This window comes from Lathamus discolor, chromosome 3 (assembly GCF_037157495.1).
Source record: "Lathamus discolor isolate bLatDis1 chromosome 3, bLatDis1.hap1, whole genome shotgun sequence".
In the NCBI taxonomy this organism is placed as follows: Eukaryota; Metazoa; Chordata; class Aves; order Psittaciformes; family Psittacidae; genus Lathamus; species Lathamus discolor.
The window spans coordinates 86,636,538-86,660,330 of NC_088886.1; the positions used below are offsets into that span (position 1 = coordinate 86,636,538).

The 23,793-nt window shown below is 47.8% G+C and overlaps 3 protein-coding genes across 7 annotated transcripts; all 3 read right to left on the reverse strand.

Moving 5' to 3' along the window:
- Positions 1-1,243: 1,243 nt before the first annotated feature.
- On the reverse strand, positions 1,244-6,565 carry HOXD9 (homeobox D9). Of its 5 annotated transcripts, XM_065670300.1 has the most exons (5): positions 6,398-6,565; positions 6,129-6,251; positions 4,795-4,852; positions 2,858-3,457; positions 1,244-2,439 (listed from the first exon to the last, which is right to left on the reverse strand). In XM_065670300.1, the coding sequence occupies exons 1-5, from the start codon at positions 6,398-6,400 to the stop codon at positions 2,198-2,200; spliced, it is 1,026 nt and encodes a 341-aa protein (XP_065526372.1). In that variant the 5' UTR covers positions 6,401-6,565; the 3' UTR covers positions 1,244-2,197. The 5 variants fall into 5 exon arrangements, with proteins under 5 accessions (XP_065526372.1, XP_065526373.1, XP_065526374.1 ...); XM_065670301.1 differs by having other exon boundaries at positions 6,129-6,565; XM_065670302.1 differs by lacking the exon at positions 6,129-6,251 and having other exon boundaries at positions 6,398-6,564.
- A 264-nt stretch (positions 6,566-6,829) lies between these two features.
- Positions 6,830-10,032, reverse strand: HOXD10 (homeobox D10). The gene is made up of 2 exons (XM_065670305.1): positions 9,170-10,032; positions 6,830-7,733 (listed from the first exon to the last, which is right to left on the reverse strand). Exons 1-2 carry the CDS (start codon positions 9,909-9,911, stop codon positions 7,456-7,458), a joined length of 1,020 nt encoding a protein of 339 aa, XP_065526377.1. The 5' UTR covers positions 9,912-10,032; the 3' UTR covers positions 6,830-7,455.
- Positions 10,033-17,741: 7,709 nt separating this feature from the next.
- On the reverse strand, positions 17,742-21,836 carry HOXD11 (homeobox D11). Its single transcript, XM_065670306.1, has 3 exons — positions 21,791-21,836; positions 18,550-19,215; positions 17,742-17,977 (listed from the first exon to the last, which is right to left on the reverse strand). Exons 2-3 carry the CDS (start codon positions 19,154-19,156, stop codon positions 17,742-17,744), a joined length of 843 nt encoding a protein of 280 aa, XP_065526378.1. The 5' UTR covers positions 19,157-19,215; positions 21,791-21,836.
- Between the last annotated feature and the right edge of the window lie 1,957 nt (positions 21,837-23,793).

The window sequence follows — 23,793 nt, forward strand, 5'->3', positions numbered from 1 at the left end:
AGAGCATTTGCTGGAATCAACATAATAGAGTGTTGTGTGGCAAGAATATTGTTTACGTGTTGTTAGTTATAGATCACCCCCTCCATAGTTATTTCCGCAAACACGGAGGCTAACGTTGCAGTGGAAGATCCAATAAAATACATTTCAACAAATCAGTGGACTTCGTAATATCTCTCAGTTCAGTGACCTTCGGGTCTTTTTTGAGTCTGTTGCCTTGGCCCAAAGCTGACATATTGAAATTTATAGTCCAAGATTTTAAGACCTAGTTTGTCTGGATTTTTTGACCTTCCCCCCCCCCCCCCCCTTTAACAAACACAAACATCAAAATAAGGTGGTTTCAAAGAAAAGCGCCATAGCATATCGTAAACTCATTAGGTCCAGACGTCTAGCCATCTCAATGGTTTTATTATACCACGGTTCTTCCTGTTTTAAAAGAATTATAGGTATCTTCTCCACAATGGATGGGAAGCAATGCAACACCTTTTCCTGGCACTGCAGGCTTTTGCCTTTTTTTTCTTTTACAGAGGTAAAAAACATTAAACACCAGGTCTCTCAGCTCTCCCCTTATTCTTGAATTAACCGAACTGCTCGTAAATATTTACGGGTCCTTCATTTTAATGGTTGCTCTTTAAACAAAGCATTTTTTACAATGAACTTCATCTCAATTATCTTGATAAAGTCATGTGGGCTTATAAATGCAGAAGGCAGGAGACACGTTGCTAAATGAGCTCTCGCCAACAAAGCCGAACGTTTGGAAGCAGCCGGGTCCCTCCAGAGACCTCCAACCTCCAGATTAAAGAGCGTAGAGGCTGGAAGCGGCCCCCAACAATAAAATAAGTTTAAGCGAATAGGCGTAATTTTCCTCCATTGGTTCTGGAGGACCGGTGCGGGAGCATTTCCTAAGCTGTCCCAAGAGGTGGTTGGTGTTTCAGAGAGCGCTGGTAACCCAGGCGCTCGGGAGGGGTACGCGGCCCGTGCACCTACACGGAGAGGCCGGAGCCGGCCTCGCTGCCGCTGCCCTCCGAGAGCAAACGTCGATTAAGCGAGAGCTGCGGAGAAGTGATTTTCCTCCGGCCTTTGTGGCTGCCAGAGGTGCTGCCGGCCCGGCAGCGAGGCCGGGCTTTCCCGCGGCCCCGGCCCGGCAGTGCTCGGCCCACGGAGGCCCCGCGGGACCTACGCGGAAGGGTCGGCGGCGCGGAGAGCATCGCGAGGGGCGCACAGATTTGTCCTCTCACCGCAGCGCTGTCGTTCGGTCACGGCAGACTTTATTGTGTAATAACTGACAACAATTACAACAGGTCCGTAGTTCGAGACACCGGGCGGTTAATTAACACAACAGTCACCAGGGGCAGGGTCGCCAGCTAGCCGGGGGACCGGGAGGCGTTAGGCCTATTGCGAACGGCTTCAGGGATGAGACAACCTCCTACTAGTGCACTAAAGGTGTGGGGGGGGACAGCTCGTGGCCCCTCTGTGGCATCTATTGCGAAGGAGCGAAATTCAGACCTAGAAAGCAGAGGTTTTGGGGAAGGTTTCCTCTTAGTAAATCGGGGACAACACAGTACCCCCCATTGATTTAAGCCACTGTAATTTAATATATATTTTATTACCGTAATTATAATTAATTTCCTTACTTTTATTTTGGCAAAGTAACTATCTAGACTACATCACTTTTAAGGAACATGTCAAACATTTAACATCAGATAGAGCTCCCAAAGCTAACGTGCACTCACAATATCAACCAAACGGTCTGGGAAGGAGGAAGAGGGGATGAAGCGACTCTGCAAAACACGTTGGCGAGCAAGACAAAATTTCCCAAAATACCTGACATAGACCACGTTTCACTTCTAGCTAAGGAAAAAAAAAAAAAAAAAAAACAAACAAAAAAAAGACCAGATTGATTTAAAGTTCCTGGGGGAGATGGAGGGGGGACGGGACCGGGAGGAGGAGGGGAAACATATGTGGGGGTGAGAGTACAGGGGTAAAATGAATAAAACCAAAACAACAACAAAAAAAAAAAAAAAAAGGGAAAAAATAAGAAGAGAAAAAAGAAAGGAAGAAGAAAGAAAGAAAAAGACCCCTCCCCCCCCCCAAAAAAAAGAGGAACTCGGCAACCAAAAAACCCAAATCCAAAATAAAACCCAAACCTCCCAAACTCAAAACTAAAGCAGTATTCCCCAACTGCGTTTCTACTCCAGCATTAGTCTCCTTTATTGCCTTTCTCCTTGTTCATCTTTTTCATTTTCATTCTTCTGTTCTGAAACCAGATTTTGACCTGTCTCTCTGTGAGATTTAAAATCCTAGCTACTTCGTAACGGCGGTCTCGGGTGAGGTACATGTTAAAGAGAAATTCTTTTTCCAGTTCCAGAGTTTGATACTTTGTGTAGGGACAACGCTTTTTCCTAGTTGAACGAGCGTGGATCCAGTTTGCTGCAGGATTATCTGGAAGAAGGGAGGTATATAGGGAACGGGGGCCGGGGGGGGTGGGGGGGGAGGAGAGAGAAAGGTCGTTAAATTAATTTAACGAAGGATGGACTGTTTTCACAACTTTGGAGAAATTATCATAAAAGCCTTAATGCCCCAGTCTGTTTACTGTACAAATGATGTCTTGATGGTAGGTGGTTATGTGGAGTCTTTTATGGGTGCTTGTTGCTGCTTGCGCTGGGGTAGGCGTCTAGACGTTTTTATAGGTTAGTAAAACTATCAGTTTTGCACATTCGAGCCTTACAGGTTTCGGCAATAAATCAAAGGGGCAATTTCTTTCTTTCTTTCCTTCTTTCTTTCTCTCCCTCTCTCTCTGCCCCTCTCTCCCTCTCTCTCCCCCCTATTTTTTTTTTTTTTTTTTTTTTTTTTTACTTACTTGGGTCAAGTTGCTGCTGTTTCTCCTCCTTCAGATCGCTGCTCGGGCTGGGGTTGTGGCTGCAAGCGGCGGGGTCCTTGGAGCTGCCGGCAGCCTCCTTCTCTCGGGGCTCCTGGAGGAAGGAGCTGCACGTGTACTCGGGCACACCGATCCCCTGGGACTCCCGGGACGAGGAGCACTCAGTCCTTTTGGAAGAGGAGGAGGAGGAGGAGGAAGACGAGGAGGCGGCTGCTCCCGTCTCCGGCTTTATCCCGTAGTGGCGCCCGTTGGAGGAGCCGGAGCTGGAAGCGGAGCCGCCGCCGCTGCCGCCTCCGCCGCCGCCGCCCGGGAAGCCCGGGAAGGGCTCGATCCAGGAGCGCACGTAGCGGCCGGCGTCGGCTGCCCCTAAGTGGGGCTGGTGCATGTAGGGGTGGTAGATCCCGGTCATTGCCGCAGACGGCTGAGGGTGAACCGTGGACCAGGAGGTGGAGAACACGGTGGATTTTGGTGCAAAGCTACAGGAAGAAAAATCTGAACTCTCTGCAACACCTGATGGCCTGGAGGTCGCACTGTGACCTCCCTGGACGAATCTACTCCCGTAAACTTCTTCGCTTTCATGGCCTATGAGAGAATCGACATAATAGTTACTTATGGTGCCACTAGACGACATTTTAGGCTCCCCTCGTAGTCATATAAAAGGTTACACTGTTAACTGTATATGATACCCTCCCGGAGAACAATCGTAGTATTTTGCAGACTGCAACCCTCAACCATTGGTTGCGCAGCCCACGTGATCATATTTACCAATACTGCGAGTAAATCAATCCGCTAAACTGGGGCTGCTGTGATTAAAAAAAAAAATCATCATCAACAACAGCCCCGCACAGCGCTCCCGGACCTCGCAGGGGCCGCCCGCTCTGCCCGCCCTGCCCGCCTGCCCTGCCTTCCCTGCCCGCCCTGCCCTCCTTGCCCGTCCTCTCTGCCCGCTTGCCCACCCACCCTGCCTTGCCTGCCCTGCCCGTCCTCGCTGCCCGCCCTGCCTGCCCGGGCGCGGCTGGCGTGGCCGCTCTGGCAGCCCACGGCCGCGGCGGGCGCGCACTATTTCTTCACCTCCTTTGAGTGATTTCTGCCATTCATTTCTTAATCAATGAGAGGCAGGGTGTTTAAATAAATCCAACAGCCTTGGCTTGCTAATCACACTCCAAGCTGCTGAGGAAACCCGCTGGGAAAGGGGGATTCTTGCCTGTAAAAACAAACCATCGCAAGCTGGGACTGTAACGACTTCTCATAAAACAGGAAAATGTTACAGTAAAAGCACATTGCGGTACTTCCATATTTCAGAGCATGTGCGGGTATTATTATCCGCTCCCCCCCACCCTTTGACAGAAAGTTTCCATGGAAAGGATACACTTTTAAAAAGAGATGCCCATTGTGTTGTTTTAAAACAGGTGGAAGACCTCTGTAATGATTTTATGCCTTTCAATAAAAATTTTATGAGGTGTATTTGATTATAGATTAATGTGTCCCTAATAAAACGGACGGATGGAAACAGCAAAGCCTGTGTCTCCAAGCACAACTGACGTGTGGCTGAACACACGCTCCTGTATCTGCGAAACTTCGGGGCTACGCAGCCCCAACGCAGCCCCCCCGGCCATGCCCAACGCTGCCCAGAGGAAGCCGCCGGGCCCGGCTGCAGGCAGCTCCGCTGCAGCGGGGCAGGGGCCGAGCAGACAGAGCTGCGCTGCCCCCCCTCGCCAGCAGAACGGACTCCTCCGCCCCTAGCTCTTGGGGGAGCTGGGCCGGGCCGCGCTGGCCACGTTCAATGCCTACGTGAGATTTTTGCCCGCTTTGCTTTCTTTTCCTTCCCTTCCCTTCCCTTCCTCCCCTCCCCCCTCTCCCTGCCCGGTTACCCTTCCCCGAGCTACACGGTGCCCGGGTAGTACGGAAAACCAGATTACCCATGGTCTTCTGCCCACGCCTGCTCTGCCGAGCGAGGGACGGCGGCTGTGCCGGGATCTGGAGGAAAGCACACGGTTAGTGGGGAGCCCGCCGAGGGCACCAGCGACAGCAGCGCTGCGAAAACACTTCCTACTCCCGGGCCGTTATGAGGAAGGGACTGAAATTCCTGTTTATTTAATGATTTATTACTCTCTGGGGTTGTTTTCTTCCTTTTTTCTTCTCTTTTTTACTTTTCTTTTTTTAATCCTTTTTTTCCCCCTTGTTGTTGTTTGTTTGTTTTTCTCGTCACACTTTAGTATTTTCCTTTACGTTTCATACTTCTATATTTTTTTCTCTAGAGGCTGGGTTTCTGATATGGCGAAAAGTTGCCCTTCGCTTTACACAGATAAAAATTGATAAAGGGGGCAGATTAGAGCGAGCCTCATTTTTTCTATATACGTTAAACACTTGGTATGGAGCCAGCTAATTACTTCCCACTGCTGAAACTTCTTTGGTGATGTAGCCAGTACCTTTAAAGGAAAATAAAAGACGGTTCAAATGTATGCAATATTTAAAGATTTTTTTTGGGGGGGGGGAGGGGGCGTGGGGCCGGGGGCTGTTGAGCACCGGTTTTGTTGTTTGTTTTCGAAAAGAGGACAAGCACAAAATACCTACGGGCTTGCGGCTCCCGCAGCATCAACATTATGATGTTTTGGTTTGAGGTAAATATACCTCTGCCCTACGAGTGAACGTGCACACGAGGAAGTATTGGCCTAAATTTAAGTACTTAATTGATATAAATTTAAATCTCAGCAACAAAGGAGCAAAATGCAACACCACCAGCTGCAACGTGACCAGTACTAGTGCCACCAAGTCAGACAATGTTGGCCGTATCTTGCGTCTGATTTCTTGTTTTAGAAATTGCTTAGGGGAGGAATGGGCGCTAATGGTGAGTGAGCTGGTTTCCCAGCGCAAACAGTAGCTTGCTATTTTTCCAGTACTGTTTGAAGGTGAAAGTATGCCCAAGTATTTGCACTTCAATTTGGAGTCATGTTCATTTGCAAGCCATTTGCAGTTCTGCTGAGTATTTCTGCTCACACAGAGACTCACCCGCTCCCTCTCTCACACACACCCTTCCTCAGTAGAGCCCTGCGAATAACATTTTTCAGCTATGTACAGAAAGGGTTAAGAGTCGTGAACGTCATTATCTGGATGTGTTCTACTAAAATGGAATTGCGCGAAATAAAACGATCTCTGAGTAAACAGGAACGGTGCAGGGTGATAAAAGTAGGTCTGAAGAGGCCGATGTACTTTTGTAAGCACGCTTGGAGCGTTTCTGCTCAAAAAAGCCAACCTTGCCAGACGTCTGAGGGAACATTTTCACATCCACCATCTTCCGAAAGCTCTTGAGCTGATCAAGAACCGAACTCCTTAACATTAATCTTATGCCCAGCTTTGCATTTGGCATGATGGGGCTCTTTAAAGAGAGTAAAGACACGAAATCCAAGTCTACACTTTGTAAGCACGCGGTGACTGATATTTTTTAAATCAACATACGAACGTCAAATAAAATGACATACATATTGCTGACAGCTTGTAGTAGAAAGAATTTTTATCACTTACCATTTATGAGTTGATTGGATGAGGATGTCCAGTTGAGGTCATAATATTTTACTACGTTTTTATTTTTGTTTCCTTCCCCTCTCTCTCTTTTTTTTTTTTTTTTTTTTTTTTTTTTTTGCGTTCAGTTTGTCAGACTGGGAACATCACACAACATTTTATCAATTAATCATTTGTTTACAGGCACAATTATAAATGAATCAGGTTTACATCATTTCCCGCCCCAGTCTCCACCCCACCCCTAAAAAAGGAAGGGGGAAGAAAAAAGAAAAAGAAAAGGGGGAGAAAGAAAGAAAGAAAACCAGGCAGATACAGACAAAGACCAGAAAATGGCAAAGAAGGTACATCAGTCCAAAGAGTTGCTCATAGAGAAAGACCAGGGGACCAACCTGCATCTGTACTTTCAGTATTTGTAGAAAACCAAAGGAACCGCAGTAGTTTACAGAGTTTATTGCATTATACATGCGAACAGAACATGCACAAGAAGGACATATTGCTGCTGAACGACTACTATTCCACATATGCACCACAAGGAAATGTCTACAGTGGAGAAGAAGGAAATATTCCATTTTACGAAGGACAATCTCGAAGTTCATTTGCGAGGATAGTTACCTTATAATGTGCTTCTCTTTCCCCCCGCCCTCAAAGTTTCCCTCCCCCCCCTTTTTTTTCTTAAAGTATTGAATGTACTCCAAACGTTATGGCCCGTGTAACAGCCCCACATAAATACCATTTTGTTAGTAAAAACATGAAAAAGTCACATTGCTTGGATGTTCGACAGTTCCAATAAGTTAAGACCAAATGATAATATTCAATAATAGTTACCCTGCATTACGATGAGAACAAAAATAAATTACACGTGCTAGGTTTTATATATACTCATCATAGTAATACATATTCACTTGCAGCGCTAAAAGAAGGACGAAAAGTCACATTCTATCAGAAACAAAACAAAACAAAACAAAACTGGGAAATGCCGGGTTTTGCCACAGTCTCTCCTGCCTTTAACAAGTGGCGGTGCTGTGCCCACTCCTCACTGGTGCCCCCCCCGGGGTTAGGATTTAAGAGAAGGTCAGATTAGCGGTCAGTTCCCGGATTCGGTTCTCCCTGCTCATCTTCTTGAGCTTCATTCTGCGGTTTTGAAACCAAATCTTGACCTGCCTGTCAGTGAGGTTTACGCTCTTACTGATCTCTAGACGGCGCTCTCGAGTGAGATACATATTGAATAAGAACTCTTTCTCTAATTCCAGTGTTTGGTGTTTAGTGTAAGGACACCTCTTCTTTCTGCCACTCTTTGCAGTTAGCCAATTGCTTGTTGGAGTATCAGACTTGATTTCCTCTATCAAAATCAAAGAAGGAGAAGAAGAAGAAAAAAAAAATCAAAAATACCTCAGTCTGTTAGATTGTACCCTTGGCCATGACCCCTCCTCTGCAGTGTTTGGCAGATATGGTGGATGCGGGCACTACACAGGGCTCGGGTGCGGGGTGGGCACCGGGAGGGGACCCGCTGCCAGGCTGGGCTTGCCCGGCCCCGCCACCCGGCCCCTGCATGCTACCGCTCTGCACTCCTCCTGCCCCGGCCCGCAACTGGCTCTCCACTTCTCAGCTGGCGTTCAGCATTTTAAACAATATTTAACCTGCCATCAGCCCCATGGTCGGATTTTAACGGGTCTATCCCCGCCATGGCCGCCTCGGTTACCCACGACAGTTGCTAGGAAAATATCCCAGTCACAAAATCCCCTCTCCCTGTGTTTGGAAGCAGCATCTCCCCAACCATCAGCTGAATTACACAAGCACACCTAGGAACAGACATGGCCGTTTTGCCAGCCAAAAAGACATAAAGACATACAAGAAATTAACACCCTCAGCTCAGATTTTTTCTCTTTTCCCATTTTCTTTTTAGGTTTTCTTCCCGCCAGAAAGAATTTTGCCCCACATCAACCTAGACCTGGGATGTTAAATATAATTCAGATAAAGAGAATCTCCACGCACACATAGGGTAAAAATCGACCTAGAGGTTGCAAAGTACATTTTGATATGAAAAAAAAATTTCCCGTTTTGGGATTCTTCGAAACACGCCGTTCAAAAGGAAGGCTTTAGTGCACTTTTAAAGGGAAAATAAAACCAGATTACACCACCTTTAACTTTCAATCTCATTTAAAAAATACTGTAGCACTTCTGGAGACAAACCCAAGGTTATCTAAAGCATCACACTGAAACATTCCATCTTTGGACCAGGCAGATAGCGGGCTGCTGCTTTCATTGTGCGTTTATTTCCAACTTTACCCAGCCTGGTAGCACCTATTCCTCACCTATTTTAATAGGATCGTAATTAACTTTAAATGCAATCAAACCGCAGTAAGGCTCAGTGAAAAAAATATAAATTAAACAAAAAAAAAAATCAGAGAAATCTTACAAGAGAAAACTTGAGCTGGTCGTATTTTACAACCTCCAGACCTGCTTTTTTTTAGAGGTATGGGGCTGCTTTTTGCTGCTGCAGCGCACTAAGGAGCAGACGGCTATATTCCCCTCATCACGGAGGCTGTCTGCAGGTCTGCATGCACGGAAGAGGCAGACCTCTACAGAAAATCCCTGGACCCTTTAGTGTGGCATTTCTTTTCCTGCCAAAATCTTCAGCGACACAGCACCTGCAGCCCGATACTCCTTAGCATTAAATGTGATGGCTGTGATGCTCGTTAGTATATTCGAGCCTGCTTTATGGTGCTGGCGTGTTGAAGTTACACCACGGCACGGTTTAAACTCGGTAATACAGACCTTTACTTTCCTTCTCCTGGACTTCTGGGCTGGACACGGAGCCTTCGGGCAGGCAGCTCCGCTCGTCTTGCAACGTGGACTTGGGCTCGGGACTTTCCACTTGAGAGATTTTAGCGGTGCTGTCTTGGCTGTTCGGGTTTTCATTCATTTTCTTTTCCAGCTGAAGTTGAGCAGATATCTGCGGTTTGGAGCTGCCGCGAGGGTTTAACTGTAACATTACAGTTGAACTCGTTTCAGGGCTATTATTGTACTCTTGGGTTTTCCCAGTGGCGTAGGTCTGGCTCAGTCTAAAATATCCTGGGACGGGAACCTCGGGGTTCTCAATGGGGCATGATTCAGACACCAGCCTCTGGTAGGAAGGGACGTCTGCAGAAATGAGTTTGGATCTCTTATCGGAATACATGCAGCAATTGCTTTCTTCTTTAATATTTGTAGTGAAGGAACAAGTGGGGACCTGCTGTGTAACAGGTTGCTCTATTCGACAAGATCTGTTCGGGTCTGTCCAAGTGTCTACTTGAGGTATATAAGGATGTACATTCATACCCATATTTTGGTGATTAACTTCTCTTTTAGCCAGAGACGGAAGGAGTCCACAGGTTTGCATCCCATACGTCCCAATGTCTGTGCTAGGTGGCATATACATGCTGGCGCTGTTGGAGTAGAAACTGTCACTCCTGCACGCACTGATGAGAGAATCTACTAAAAAAGTATTAGCGGCAGGAGAGCTGTTGGGAAAGGACATTTTGGGGCGGATTTTGAGGAAGAGAGATTGTGTCCTTTGTAGGCTGACATCTCTAGGAAAACATTCCCGTGTAATTGCGGATGCCTCCGCGCGACCACATGACAGCCGGGCCAATGGCAGCGCCCGCCGCCCCGCGCCCCGCCGCCCCGCCGCTGACGCGCCCCGCCGCGCCGCCCCGCCGCGCCCCGCCGCGGTCAACAGCGACCCCTAGGCCGCCGCGCCGGCACCGCACCGCCCCGCCGCGCCGCGCCCGCGCTGCGGCAGCCGGGCCGGGCCCCCCCCCTCCCACCGCCGCGGAGCCTCCGCGGGTGCGGAGCGCACACAGCCCCCCTCCACCCTTCAACACCAGCTCCCCGGGTGGCACGGCGGGCTGAAAACCAAACCGCCGCTTGTCCGCCATGGCTCCCGTAAAAGCCCCGCGCCTGACAAGTGCGGGGACAAAAGGTTGCGGGATTTATTAATGCGTATTAAGGAGAATCAGGGGCGATCAATAAAACCCTCATCTACATTCTTGGGCTACTTGGTAATTTTCTTGCTTCTGAAGCTTTTTCCAGAGTTATACCCTCTGTTGCCGTGCACGGGAAGATATTTTATTAACAAATCAATCCAGACTTTGTAAAGGATAAGATTAATAGTTAAGATTTAGCATAATGGCGTTCGCGTTATGAATTATTGAAAATTATACTATTGATTTTTTTCCTTGCTGCTAACCGAGAAGGTCAATTTTTGTTTTAACACAAATTGTCAAATATTAAAAGCTAGACTTTTGTCATAACTCGAGTTTTATAGGGAAGCCACATTCCTAAAATTATTTTACTATGCTTCTCGCCCGACCGCCTGGGAAAATGGAGGGGAAAAAAAAAAAAAAGGAGAAATAAAAGAAATTAAGTTTTAAAAAAAGAAAGTGGGTTTTTCACTTGCCCTGGAAACCGAAAGCATCATAAAGATAATTTCTCCTTCTGTGGTGCTGCTCATTAAAAAACATACAGAAACTCATAACCTCACTGCAACTCTTCCAGCAACTTTTTCTTTCCTTGTTTTGTTTTTGAGGAAGAATGACAAATGCATCTGTATGATAAAAAAGAAAAGAAATACCGAAGGCAACAGCAACTGTTTACATGGCAAACCGGAGTTTTCTGCCCCAACATTTTAAACCTGTTTTACTATTTCCCCCCCACACTTCCTACCCCTATCTACACCCGCATCTATTACAGTTTAAATAGTGACGGCGCAAACTGTTTATGACTCTTTCTCCCTTGCTTTTCTTTTTTTTTTTATTCCCCCTCCCCTTGTTTTCTTGTGGATTTTTGATGCTTTTGTTGTGTTCTCTTTTGGTTTGGTTTTTTTGCTTGTATTTTTTTTTGTTTGTTTTGTGTATGTGTGTGTGTGTTGTTTTGGTTTGTAGGGGTTTCTATTTTCTTTTTTCTTTTTCTTTTTTTTTTTACTGTGCTTAGAGTGGGGTGTTTCTTATCTGGGGCTGATGCTGTCAAGGACTCTCTTATCCAGACAAAGTGAACTTGTTGATGATTTTTGTTTCGGATTCCCCCGCCTGTTTATTTTGGGCCTTTCTACCATCAAAACGCCCTTTCAGGTCCCCAAAAGCAGGCAGCACGTGGGAGGATTTTAAAAAATGTTAACGCGCCTTTTGCACGGCGGAAACCATTTCCCCCCGTTTCTTGGCATTTGGATGTTTTGCACTTTCACCGTACACTTTGCACTGCTGGAAACAATAACCCTATTTAAAATTTCGCTGTGGCAATGAGACAGACCCTTTAAAACCTTATCGCAGCTGTTCAAATACAACATCATTGTCAGGTTAAGAGCCAGAGTCTTTTATAGCTGCAGTCTCCGGCTCCTGGCTCGCCTAAGAGTTTAAATATTACCTTCGGCATAGTCGCTGCTCTCAAGATCTTCCCGCAGCAGCATTCCCTGAGCCTGGCGCGGCCCCTCCGCGGGCGCGCTCCGCCGGCGCCGAGGGTCCAGCTCCGCCGGGATGGCAAGTTAAGATCATTATCAGAGCCATGGCTAAGATTTCCCTGCTCTGGAGGAGGAGAAGCTGCGGCGGAGCCCACGACGCTCCCTCCGAGCCCCGCATCCCCCCCTCGCTTTCCAGCAATTTCCTCTTCTGCAACAACAGCCCGGACAACCCACAGAGTTTAAAGAAACAAAATACTATTTTCCTTGACGCAGTTTAAGACTCGACTGTTAAATCTAATCAGGAATTTTATGCCCATCAAATGGCTCTTTCATAATCTTTATTTACACTTGCAGAAAAGGGGGTCCCAGAAATATCCCAGCTGAAGTGTGAGCCCAGAGCTCTGCAGCGGGTTTCGCCCGGCAGCGAAGTAAAAACAATAAGCAAAGGCTGCGCTTGCCTTCCACGCCAGCCCGGCCGGTGCTGGGGGAGCTGACTGCTCGGCTCCTGATTAGACATGAGGGTTCTTTGATTTTTTCAATTGAAAATATGCATTTCTCGCATGTCACTACACGGGAACTCAGCTGATGGTTGCGATGATAATGACTTAAATATCGTATTCAGGACTGGTAAACGGCTCCGTAAGACCCTTCGCTCATGATAAATCATGAGGGGGTTTAAAAGCGGGCAGCATTTTTTTATTATTGAAAATGAACAGTAGGAAAGTTTAAGTTTGATGTAAATAGAAGTTGAATAAACATGCGAGAGCCACTGGGGAACTGGGGACTCAGGCTCTGGGCATTTAATGTCATTCTTGTTTTAAATCATATTAAAATGGAATCAAGTAATTAACATTAATAAATAAATCAATATTGCGCAATAAATGAGATATACAATCTACATTAATATAAAGGTTTAGCTCTCAGAGCCCCATATTTTTCCCAACGAGGGAGGAAAAAAAAAAAAAAACCAACAACCAATGGGTCCATGCAGATGTAAATCACTGTTTGTAATAAAGCATAGGTGGACATTACAGTTTTCTCCTCTAGCAAATGTCAGGGCTAAAACTTGAGGTTACCAGACGTGGCAGCAGGGCTTAATTTTCACTGCCTTATCTTCCTAAACCTTATTACTGGTGATATGATTATTATTTCTCGTCTCGGCTGTGCTGAGGATTTCCATAGTTGCAATTTGCTCTGTTTGTGTCTCATTATGTGAGGGGGATGGGATCGAGGTACGAAACAGGCTAGATATTTTGCAGATGCCTTCAGTAACAAAGGTGTTGCTGGAAATATCTTATTTAAAAAACAAGCTGGAACTCAGGAAGCTTTTAGGAAATTTCCTTTCATTTACTCGATTTCAGCATTTCATTTAAGGTGTCTTTAAAGCCGGGGATGGTATATTTCATGCCATGCTGTTATATTGCAGGGAGATTGAAGAATAGTTTTTATTTCAGTGAGGAAAAAAAAATTGGCTACGATATCGTGTCCTTTCTTCTTTTAATAATGCAACTGTCACGTTGCCCAGATTTCTATGTGTCATATTTTCATAGACAGTCGGCGTCTGGGCTGAGGGCTCAGATTCCCTGGATTTTTTGACCGAGGGGGTCTGGGGGAGACGGGACAGGGGGGTACGGGACGACATGCTGATGACATTATGCCTCCTCCTAAGTATGAAAGCTTATAAAATAAACAAAATAGTGCGATGGCCTTTTCTTCAAAGGTGTGTTTGAGCGTGGGGATCGCACAGGAGCCCAGACTGTCCTCTCAGCTTCACCCGAAGCGTCAACCTTTCCTCTATTGTATTTCTATATTTCTGCGGACACAGAAGTAAGTATCTGCTACGGTGAGATTTTAGCCTGTAAGTTGGCCGCAGATGCAGCCCTCAGCCTCGGTATTTGGGCTGCATATTTATCTTTCGGCAAATTCCTGCCGCATGTGTAATTTAATCAGAAAATAAGCAAATATCCTTTTCGTTCTCCTTAAAGGACAAGCCCATAGACACTTGGAAATAGCTCGCAGCTTTTTCTGTCTAAATGAGTAAAAAAGGGGGGGCTGGGGTGTGGGAATAATAGAAGAGGTTATAGGATCGTGGAAAATCATCACATTTACAAGATGATTCAAAAAAAGAAGCTGCGTTTCCATATTCTGGTGTATTTTTTTTTTTTTTAATAACACATCCTGGCTCCCATCACTCGTTCTCATTCTCTGCGATCGGCCTCACTGTAACTGCGAGTTGTTAAAAAGCCTCGCATGAAGCCTGATGGGTTTGGGGTTGGTGTGGGTGCTCACAAGGAACACTCTCAAGCCAAGAAAAACAAACACAAAAAATTCGCCAAACGTTTCCCTCTCGAAATGGGTATCTCCACCGAGAGACCAGGGGATTTTCCTTCGGGATCCGGCTGCGCCTGTAAGGACTACCTTTGGCGTCAGGGATCCCAAGGATTTCAGATTTTGCAATGCCATTTTATTACCGACGGAAAGGCTATTTCTAGGAAAGTGTTAACAATGAACTTCTAAAAACAAACCAGCCCCAAGCCCCAACAAGCCAGCAGACAAAGTGTCAGCAAATGCTTCCACGAGGGAAAGGGCTTTAAAAAATGCGGAGTATGGCTGAAACAACGTGAAATAGATTTCGATTAATTCTGCAAATAAGCAGAAAGCAGCGAAACCCTTTCTTTCCTCACATTCTGACCAAAAGTGCGCACTGGAGGGAAAATATAAAGAAGAAAACCAACGAAAACCGGAACACGCTCGGTCACTGGAGAGCATCCAGGAAATTCATAAGCTTCACTTTAATTTTCTAATCTCTACTTTCATTTTAATAGATCTCCATAGTACTTTTAAAGAGAGGGATTTCATTCAGCAGTGCCTTGGCAAAGTGATGTTCGGATATTAAAAAGATTGCCTTTTTGCTTTAGTCTCTCTCGCTCTGTCTTTCTAAAAAATAAGCCGTCTCTAGGATCTAATGTTAATCTCCCCTTAAGTAAAGTGTGTTTTTAAAATGATGTTTTCTGTGCCTAAAGGTTTATTTTAAGAAAAGCCTGGATTAAGAACCGAAGATAAACTGTGCAAACGCATGGGGTTTGTATTACTTTTGTTTCATTGGCGTTAAGACTGCCCTTAAAAGAATGAACAGATTTTCGTTCTAGGGAACGAATTCGGGATATCACTGGAGTTTTGGTCGCTTTTTTTTTTTTTTCCTTAAAATTATGGTGGGGGTTTTTTAGAGCTCGGATGCATTATAAAAGATTACGACCAAATTTTTTTTTTTCCTTCTCCTTTAAAGTGGCGTATTTCTCCATCCAGTCACGGTTATGGGTTATTTGTTTAATAAATCTTTTTGATGCTTTGTTTTCTCATTTGGAAGGCCCTGAAATCTTATCGTTACTTATATATTAGCTATTTTATTAGCAGTGGGGTTATTCTCAGGGAGCCGGGCGGCCGTGGGCGTTGCAGCGCCTCGGGGCGCCCCCCTGTGGCCGCTGACTGCACTGCCGCGGCCGCCCGCCTGCCTCTCCCTGGGTTCTCTCTTCTCCGCGGCTCCGTCTGCCTCCGATCACGGGTTTCTCTTGTTCTTTTTAAATAGAAACGTAACCGTGCTAACCCTGAGCGTTTACGCAAGATTAATGCTGGGTTGTTTCTATTTCTGCGGCCCTTTTTTTGCGGTGTCTTAGCATTTTAAAGGCGTATTAATCCGCTGAGGTAGACTGTTAAAGCGCTGCAGGGAACAGAAAAATCAAACGCCTCGTTCTTGTCCTGCGGATTAAGGCTCGGGAGAGAAGCGAGAATTTTGCTATAAGGTCAGGCGAAACGCTGTGAGAAATTCCCCGCCGCTTCGCGCATTTCTAATTAATGGGCTTTGTGGAGAAACGCATGGCTACAGAAAACCTGCATAGAGAGACCATCTTTCTCCTTACGTTACGAAGCATTTCCTACAGCCCACCTATTATCATTTTGAGCGAAAAAAAAAGACCTCAAAACCCAAACCCAAGCCCTTTTTGTTTTATTTTTAGAGCTAAAAAAAGGGAGATCTGGGGCTTATTACTGTGAGCGGAAGGGAAGGGCAAGGGACGCGGGAGTCAGCGGGCCAAGGCGGGCGCGGAGCATAGCGGGGCACGCTCCCGTCCGCCGCCGAGAGCTCACCTCGACCCGGCCGGGGCTTTCTCTGCGTTATGATGCATTTGCTAATCCGGCCAGCTATGCGGTAATAACTGTGTGTGTGTGGTTGTGCGGGTGTGTGAGAGAAGGAGGGAGGGAGACACAGAAAGAGAGAGAGAGTGGGTGGCGGTTGAAAATAACAGAGGAACCTTAAGGCGCCTAATTATTCAGAGAGGTTAAAGGTGATGACCTTGACATTTTGGAAGTTCAAAGGCATACACTTATGTTTTTCTTGCTAAAGGGTTTAAAAATAATTTTTTTTAGAGTTATGCCTCCCTCCGCTTCTATTTCTCCATTTTTTGAATTCTCGGCCTTTTCCTGACTTATTTGGGCAGTTTTGCCTTCCCTGCGTGCAAGCGTAGTGACAGCCACTGCTTCGTCCTATTCAAAACAGGCAAATTCTTTCCTCACTCCTCGCCTTTATTGCACATTGCGGAAATCTCTTTTTCACCCACCAGAAGGTGTATAATATAACCCAATTAAGCTGTTTAGAACCTCGGTTTTTATGGTGTTGTCTAGACAGTTCAAGGTTTTGTAAACAGCCCAGCCAGGTCACGCAAGATAAAGCGGCGCGGAGCAGAGCCCTGCCGGATGCCGGCCCCCGCGCAGGGCCCGCCGCAGCCGCGGATGGGGCCGCGGGCTGCGCTCCCGGCGCTCCTCTCGCCCTCCCCAGGACCGGCATCCAAGAGATCCACCCCTCTGCCTCCGAAAGGGTCTCTGGTTTTTTCCTTTCCTTTTTTTCGCCCCAACTAGTGCCAATTGTTTATAGCTCCCTCTTGTCTGCCTCTCTCCGAGCCCTCCGTCTTTCTGCCTCTCTCTTCACTAGCAAGTAAATAGCCATTAGCGTTGGGGATTCTGGCCTTCCTGTGAGACTGACAATTATTGTTATTATTTTAATTAAAAATAAAAGCCTTTTTCGATGTTTACAGCCATTGCAGCCCCATCAGAAGTGATGGGCTGCAGCCAGCCATGCTGGCTCTGCCTCACGGCGAACAGAGAAGGTTACGCATACCTACAAAGGGAGAGTTACACATCTAAATTAATCTTGATTTAAATGCGTTCAAAACAATCCAACTAGGTAGCTTCCCATTATTATTCAATTGAATTTGGCTCTAACCCGGAAAAAGCTAGAATCCTTTGAAGATGGAAATCCATAGAGTGCACGGAAGTTATACCTTAACTTTACTAGAAACCATTTATTCACATGAAAAAGACAGTGGCCCATGCTTTTGGATGACAATAGAAACATATATATATATTTTATATATAGCGAACGTACATTTACCATCTCTTAAATAAACCGCATTCACTTAAAGGGAGGAAAGTGTTACCCTAGCTCAAAAGCAACAACAGAGCCCCCCCCCCGAACTCAATGAATTGTAAGCAAAAACTACCAGACACACTGCAGGTCCATTGCTGGCACTGTGGGAGAGGAAAAAAAGCACCTTTGGCGTGAAACACTGGAGAGTGGACAGTTGGATTTGCCCTAGTTTCCCCTTATCAGGAATCTGATCCGCCAAGCCCCGAAATCTCCAGTGGCCATTCAGTGTGTGGAGTTGCATATGAAAATGAAACTTTGAGTTCCGCAGGGTGGATGTGTCATGTAAACCAATTTACTTTTGCATTCAGATGGCAGGTCAAAGAGACCGAGATATTCTTTGCTTTTCTTCTTTCTTCCTTTTCTCTTGCTCTCTCTTTTAATCTTTCTTTCTTTTTTTTTTCCTTTTTTTTTTTTTTTTTTATTTTTTACTCCTTTCAAAACAAGGGATTCCCAGTGAAATATTGGAGTCGATCTCTGTTCAGTTTCTTTTCTTTCATCCTTCTGTTCTGGAACCAGATTTTAACTTGCCGGTCAGTGAGGTTGAGCATTCTGGACAACTGCAGTCTTTTCTCTTTGTTTATGTACACGTTGAAGAAAAACTCCCGTTCCAGTTCCCTTATCTGATATTTGGTATAGGGACACCTCTTTTTCCTTGATCTCTGGGGAATTGCTGAAATTCAAGAGAGAAGAAACTGATTTGTGCTGCTGCGAACACGCTCAGCTAGGAAGAGGTCAGACTTTGACAATATCACATTGCCTGGATAACAGCCCTCTAACAGTTAAAAGAAAAAGTATTCCCGGGGCTTTTGCTCTCTGGGCGAGTTAACAAAAAAAGCGAATATTTCCCAACTTCTCCTTAAAAGAGAGCTCTTCGAGCAACACAGAGAGATATTTAAATGGGCTGGAAAAATTCCAAGTTTCTCAAACTCCTCTCACCCACCCCCCGCCCCAAACAAACGAAGATCTTAAGCTCTAAACCGAAGGCAGCTCTGAGCAGTACCTGTGAAATCTCCCCGTCTCCCCCCCCGCCAAATCAACAATTTAATAACAATTAATATCCTCTTCCAAGAATACCTTAAGCCCACCTAAATTGGTTTCCTATCGTAAACACGCTTTACAACGGTAAAGGAAATCTTATAGGATATATAAAATCCTTTGGATGCTTATAAAATTGCACATAAAATGCGGCTTGACAAAGTGTTGGCCTTGTACTCTTGCCCCCAGTTTACTACTGATACCTACCTGAACTGTTGCTCTTCTCTGCAACAGCCTCACCAGAAGGGGAATCGGCGCTGTTTGCTGGTGTCACTTTCTTCTCTTGGCTGGAAGGTGTTTTACTGCAAGTGCTGTTCTGGGCTTTCAAGTCACCCTTGTCCGCGTCCCCCTCGCCCTCGGAGTGCTGCTGGTACGGGGGTCCGGGGGCTGCCTCGTAAAACTGGTCGAAGCCTTGCGGCAGGATGCCGTTCCTCCCCACCGAGCTGTAGAAGTTGGAGGCGGCAGGAGACGGTCCGTGGTGGCCGCAGACAGGGTCCGTTTTGAATAACATTTCCGTCCTCCTGTTCGCAGGCTGCAGAAAGTCTCTGTGCATCACCTCTTCAGCTGAGTAATAAGGAGCATAACTGCCCCTATACTGCCATTTGCTGCGCTCTAATCCGTATTCCCTGAATGCCACTTCGCGCACAGGTTGGACATGAGGTAAATTGGAAGAATAAGGAAAAGTCATTTGACAGGACGACGACTGCGACAAAAAAGAGGGTTTCGTCGAGAAATCTGAGGGTGAGACGTAATAAGTACACCCTGGCAGATACATATTGGAAGTGCCGTGACTGCAATCGTCAAACTCAGTCATGTCTTCCTTTTTGCGATTGCAAGCAACCAGGAGGCTTCAATGCATTGAACAAGATCCATCTATTGCACAAGAGGGTTTGGACAGGATCAACTAAGAAAAAATCCCCACCGTGTGCTGACGTGCAATTCATCTTGATTGATTCTAGTGGTAATTGTGTCACGTGACGCGATGCAGAAATGTCCTTATATCTATATCAGCCCCTCGGAAAGGCTCCTAACACCGCTCCAAAGAGCCCTCCCAGCACGGAGAGGCGAGAGCAGCCTTTGTACAAATACAGCCGGTTTTCACCCTCAGCTTTTCCCCCGGCCGTGAGGTACACGTCGGTGGTGCCGGTGATCACCTGGGGCCGCGCCGCCCCGGCGGGTGCCTGCCCACCAGGGTTGCAGCCCGGAGCGGAGGCCCGCGGTGCGCAGCCCCCGCCCGCATCGCTGCCCGGCCCGCCCGCCAGCAGAGATGGGGGAGCAGAGCCACCGTCGGGGAAGGGAGCCCCCGGGGAGCGGGAGCCCGCCGGGCACCCCCGGCTCCGGAGAGCGGTGGCTCCTCCTTAGCGGGAGCGATGCTCGCCGGCAACCGCCGCTCACACAGATGGTGAGCGAGTGAGTGATGATTCACTCAGGAAAGACAAGTCCCACTCGCACGGGTGGATCAGCCCGCCCGGCTCCAGCAATCCACAGTTTGCATCAGAACCGGTCACAAAATCCAGAGCCCGAGTCCCGATCACCTCACTTTCCCCCGCTTACAAGCCCAAACAATGCGCGCTTGTGCCAGGGCGCCAGAGACAAACTGAGATCAGAAATACGCAAACAGAACATCTCTCAGAGGCCGCTTTTATGAAAGGGAGACACTTTCGGGCTCTTCTGGAAAGCAGAGGGCTAGGGAGGGAAGAGAGGTCCACCCAGCACGGTTTCCTTGGGAAGCAAAGCAGCACACAAAGTGACCTCTGTTCCCGTGCCTCCAACTCCCACCAAAATGTCCATTTTCATTGGAAGGGAAAAGCAGGGCTGGGAGCGGGCGACACGCACAACAGTCGCCAGCCCCGCGGCCGCCCAGCCTTCGAGGGCTCATTTTTGCCAATTTTCTTTTTCACCTTGAAATATTATTTTACATACACGAGCACAACCCAGGTCACAAAGGCTGAAAAAAGAAGGGAATAAATAATACGCGCCAGCAATAGCCTTATGCTCGAGCAATCCCTCATTCCAGATACGTTTGCCAGCTCTCTATGGGAATGCCTTTTTTCCACCACTGTGCAGCATAGCCAGAGCAGCCTCGCCACATGCCGCTCTCCAAATACACCCAAAATCTGAGCGAGCTCCCCACGCCGAGGGGGCCCCCAGCTGGACCCGGGCGATCCCCGGGAGCTCCGGCCAGGCGGCAGGCCCCAGATCACCTCCAGAAAGGCAGTCGCCCAGTCCCACAGCATGCAGAGAGCCCGGCAGGTAGAGAACTGGCCCTAGATCGCAGGCAAGCGGGGGAAAGGCCCGGCGGCTCCCTGGCTCTGCAAGGCGGCGGTGCCCACGGAAGGCTCGGCCCCGCTGCGACAGGCGCCTCAGCTCGAGCTCGGCTCCACGCCGCAGAGGGTCTCGATGCGGGGAGCGCGGCAGCACGGGCTGCCCCCAGCGCCCTGCTCCCTGCCTCCCGCACCCTGCTCCCTTCACCCTGCTCCCTTCACCTTGCTCCCCTCACCCTGCCCTCCGCACCACCGCCACCGGCGCTGCCCCTCCCGCATCCTCCGGCCCCCCAGAGCAGGCGAGGGCTGCCCAAGGGGCTTCCTCACAGCAGCCCAGCTTGCCCTTTCTGAAAAGCAAAAGACCAAAGCCAAGCAGATAAGATGAAACTCGTTCTCCCTTTTCCTCCCTTTCTTTCATTTTTTCTTTTCTTTGTACAATATGGTGGGTTTTGTCCTGGTGTCTCGCCCGCAAACCATCTCAGACGCCACACATTGGTTGCGGCAGATAGACCCTCTCGAGGTATCACTAGAAATCAAGACACAAACCCACCACTCCCTTCTTTTATAGATAACTTTCGAGCCCCTTCGATTCTGATGCAACATATGAACAACCTCCTAAAAACGATGCCTGCGCAGTTAAAATGGCTCCTGTGTCACTTACCACCCTGAGCTTGCAGCAGAGCAGGGCAGGGATCCGTTTGGATTGTGCCCCCAGGTTTCTCATTGCCTATCTCCTTAGGAGAGATGGCTCTGGGAACCTATGGAGCTTCATTTTCTTTCCCGTTCAAACAACTAATAACGCCTTAGCCAGAATCCTGCACCTTCCTTTCGATGCAGCAAGCCTAGCATCAGTTAATTTTTGGCGCAGGAGCCAACCGGTTTCAACTAATTCAAGTTCAAAGACATGGCGACGATTTGTTAATACTAAGCCCTTTTAGGAAACAGTCCCTTAAAGAGCAATCTAATTTGGAGTATATGAGACCAATACCATAGCAGAGACCCCGCTGGAATAAGGCAGAGCTGGGGGTCCCCGCTCACCACAGCATTTTCACCCTGGGGTCGGTTCCCAGCCCAGCTCTGAGAATTACATATATACCCCCCTTCTTTTTCTTTCCCCTTCAAGCAGATTAGACAGCATAGAAACATAAATGCACATCATGTCCCCAGTCAGGCGAATACTTTACCGTTAGGAGTCTTGAAACATCTGCAACCGTTGCCTGGAATTACCAGGGATTCAGGTCCAAGTGACATTTCCAAAAGCCCTCCTTGAAAATCAAGGCAACTCGCATAACATTCGGGTTTGAAAAATACACCCAGTCCGGCTGGAGAAGATGCGGTGTTTTGTGCCACCCAAGATAAGACACTAACTTGACCTTAACTTTGTTATGGCGCCCCTAGTATCTGGAGAACGTGAACAGACACTGTCTGGCAGCTCTCGTAAAAACCGACTGGAGAAGAGATTCTGAGTCATTTCATTTATTGCCACTACAGTTCTGCAAGAAAGCTTTTCCTCCCTGCCAAACTTTAATTATTTATGCTCTTTTAGGAAGCACAAAGGCATCCAGAGCCATTCCCAACAAGCCGAGTTGCGTTTGCAGCCTTATCAAACGAGGAGGAATGGAGAGTCCACTCGGAAGGGCTTTATCACGTTAGGGCTGCGGTCGGAATGCAAAGATGTTTATGTTGGAATAAATAAAGGGATGGATGGCCGCCTGCACGATGGGGGGGGGGGACAGACACGCAGCCGTGGGCCCCGCAAGCGGGTGCCCGCTGCTCCCCCCCTTCTCGCACAGCACCCCCTGCACCCGCAAAGCAGGGACAGGGGGCGAAAGGACACCCGAAATAATCCAGCCGGAGGGCGAGGGCTACATCCACCTCACTCTGGCGCATCTCCTGCACGCCCTCCCAGCCAGCGTGCCGCACACGCGTGTGTGCACACATGTGCCCACAGGGCGGGTAAGGCGGGTGCGCGCAGGCAGAGCCGCACAGGCAGCGCGCATTCTGTGCTTGCAGCTCTGCCACGCGTGTGCGTGTGTGTGTGTGCGTATGTGTGGTTGTGTGTTGTCGCCTGCTGCTCCAGAGGAACGGTTGAAAACGGGGCATGGGCACGCGTGAAATCATGCACGATTTTCTACCGCCTGTGTGCCTGTGAACAGTTTTAGCCCACAGATATGCTCGTCTGCGTATGTGTGTGCGTATGTGCGCACACGGTTGCACACAACGGGAGCTACTGAAATATGTGCCTTTCTATACACAGGCACATACAGAGATACATAACACACGTACTTTAGCATCACATCACAATTTAGATCCTACCTCCTCTGGTTTTGATCCTTCCGTAGCGATTTTAGGCTAGAAGCTCTACAATAAGCCATCATGGTGGGTCAGATACGTTTGATAAATACTACATCGCCTTTCACATCTTTTCACCCCAGGACCTTCTTCGGATTTCACATCATCCATGTAATAAAGGGACTGGTTGTACTGGGGCTGGTTAGGATAGGGAATGACGGCATAAAAGGTCCATTTCTCATGAGCTGTAGCCGAATGAATATATTTCCAGGAGAGAGTAAGAAAAGGGGCTTTATCTGTTTTTCTGCTTTTCTCCTGGCTTGCACCATTGAGCTTGCTTCTAGTTTTTTTAATTAGGGAAAGGCTACAGTATGAAGAGACTTCCATTGTCCGCAATGCGCCAGCTCCCAGCACGGGGCTGGACGCCTCGACGACTTGGAGGGACCCAGGGGTGGCGGCTCAGTTTGTGGGTGCCCAGGTGCTCACCCCGGCCCTCAGGGAGCTCTTATCCAGCGCTGCCGCCCCCCTGCTTTCTCCTGGCAGCAACCCCTTCATGGCGAAGCAAGGTTTTGTCTGAAATGGGAAATGCGGCATAGGTGGCCATTCTGGACGGCGAGAAATGCCGCCTCCGAGTTGGGCTGGGTTTCCTTCTCCCTCCCGAAACACCACCAGAACATTACCTTTGGGGATCTCTGGAAAGCTTTTGGGAAAATGACTGCACCTCTGCCCGCTTAGGGATCCAGAATCATGTGTCCCACCGTGCCCTCGCGAGCAGCCATCGCAAGAAATTGAGTGGGTAGGAGCGAAGTTCAAATATACCCTTTATGAAATAATGGGTTCATTGCCTTCAGGGAAGCAATCGCCCCTTGTAAATAGGTAGCTACCTTGTGCCGTT

Bases quoted from the DNA above. Each gene is read 5' to 3' on its own strand.
- HOXD9 (XM_065670300.1), bottom strand. The intron at 4,853-6,128 runs GTTGGCTTTTTT...GCTTTCCTCCAG, and splicing joins TCCCTCAGACGTCTGGCAAG to ATCCCGGCACAGCCGCCGTC. The intron at 3,458-4,794 runs GTAATCTGGTTT...ATTCTCTCATAG, and splicing joins GCGTGGGCAGAAGACCATGG to GCCATGAAAGCGAAGAAGTT.
- HOXD11 (XM_065670306.1), bottom strand. From the start codon at position 19,156: ATGACTGAGTTTGACGATTGCAGTCACGGCACTTCCAATATGTATCTG. The intron at 17,978-18,549 runs GTAGGTATCAGT...CTTGAATTTCAG, and splicing joins AGAGAAGAGCAACAGTTCAG to CAATTCCCCAGAGATCAAGG.
- HOXD10 (XM_065670305.1), bottom strand. From the start codon at position 9,911: ATGTCCTTTCCCAACAGCTCTCCTGCCGCTAATACTTTTTTAGTAGAT. The intron at 7,734-9,169 runs GTCTGTATTACC...TGATTTTGATAG, and splicing joins CCAGGAGAAGGAAAGTAAAG to AGGAAATCAAGTCTGATACT.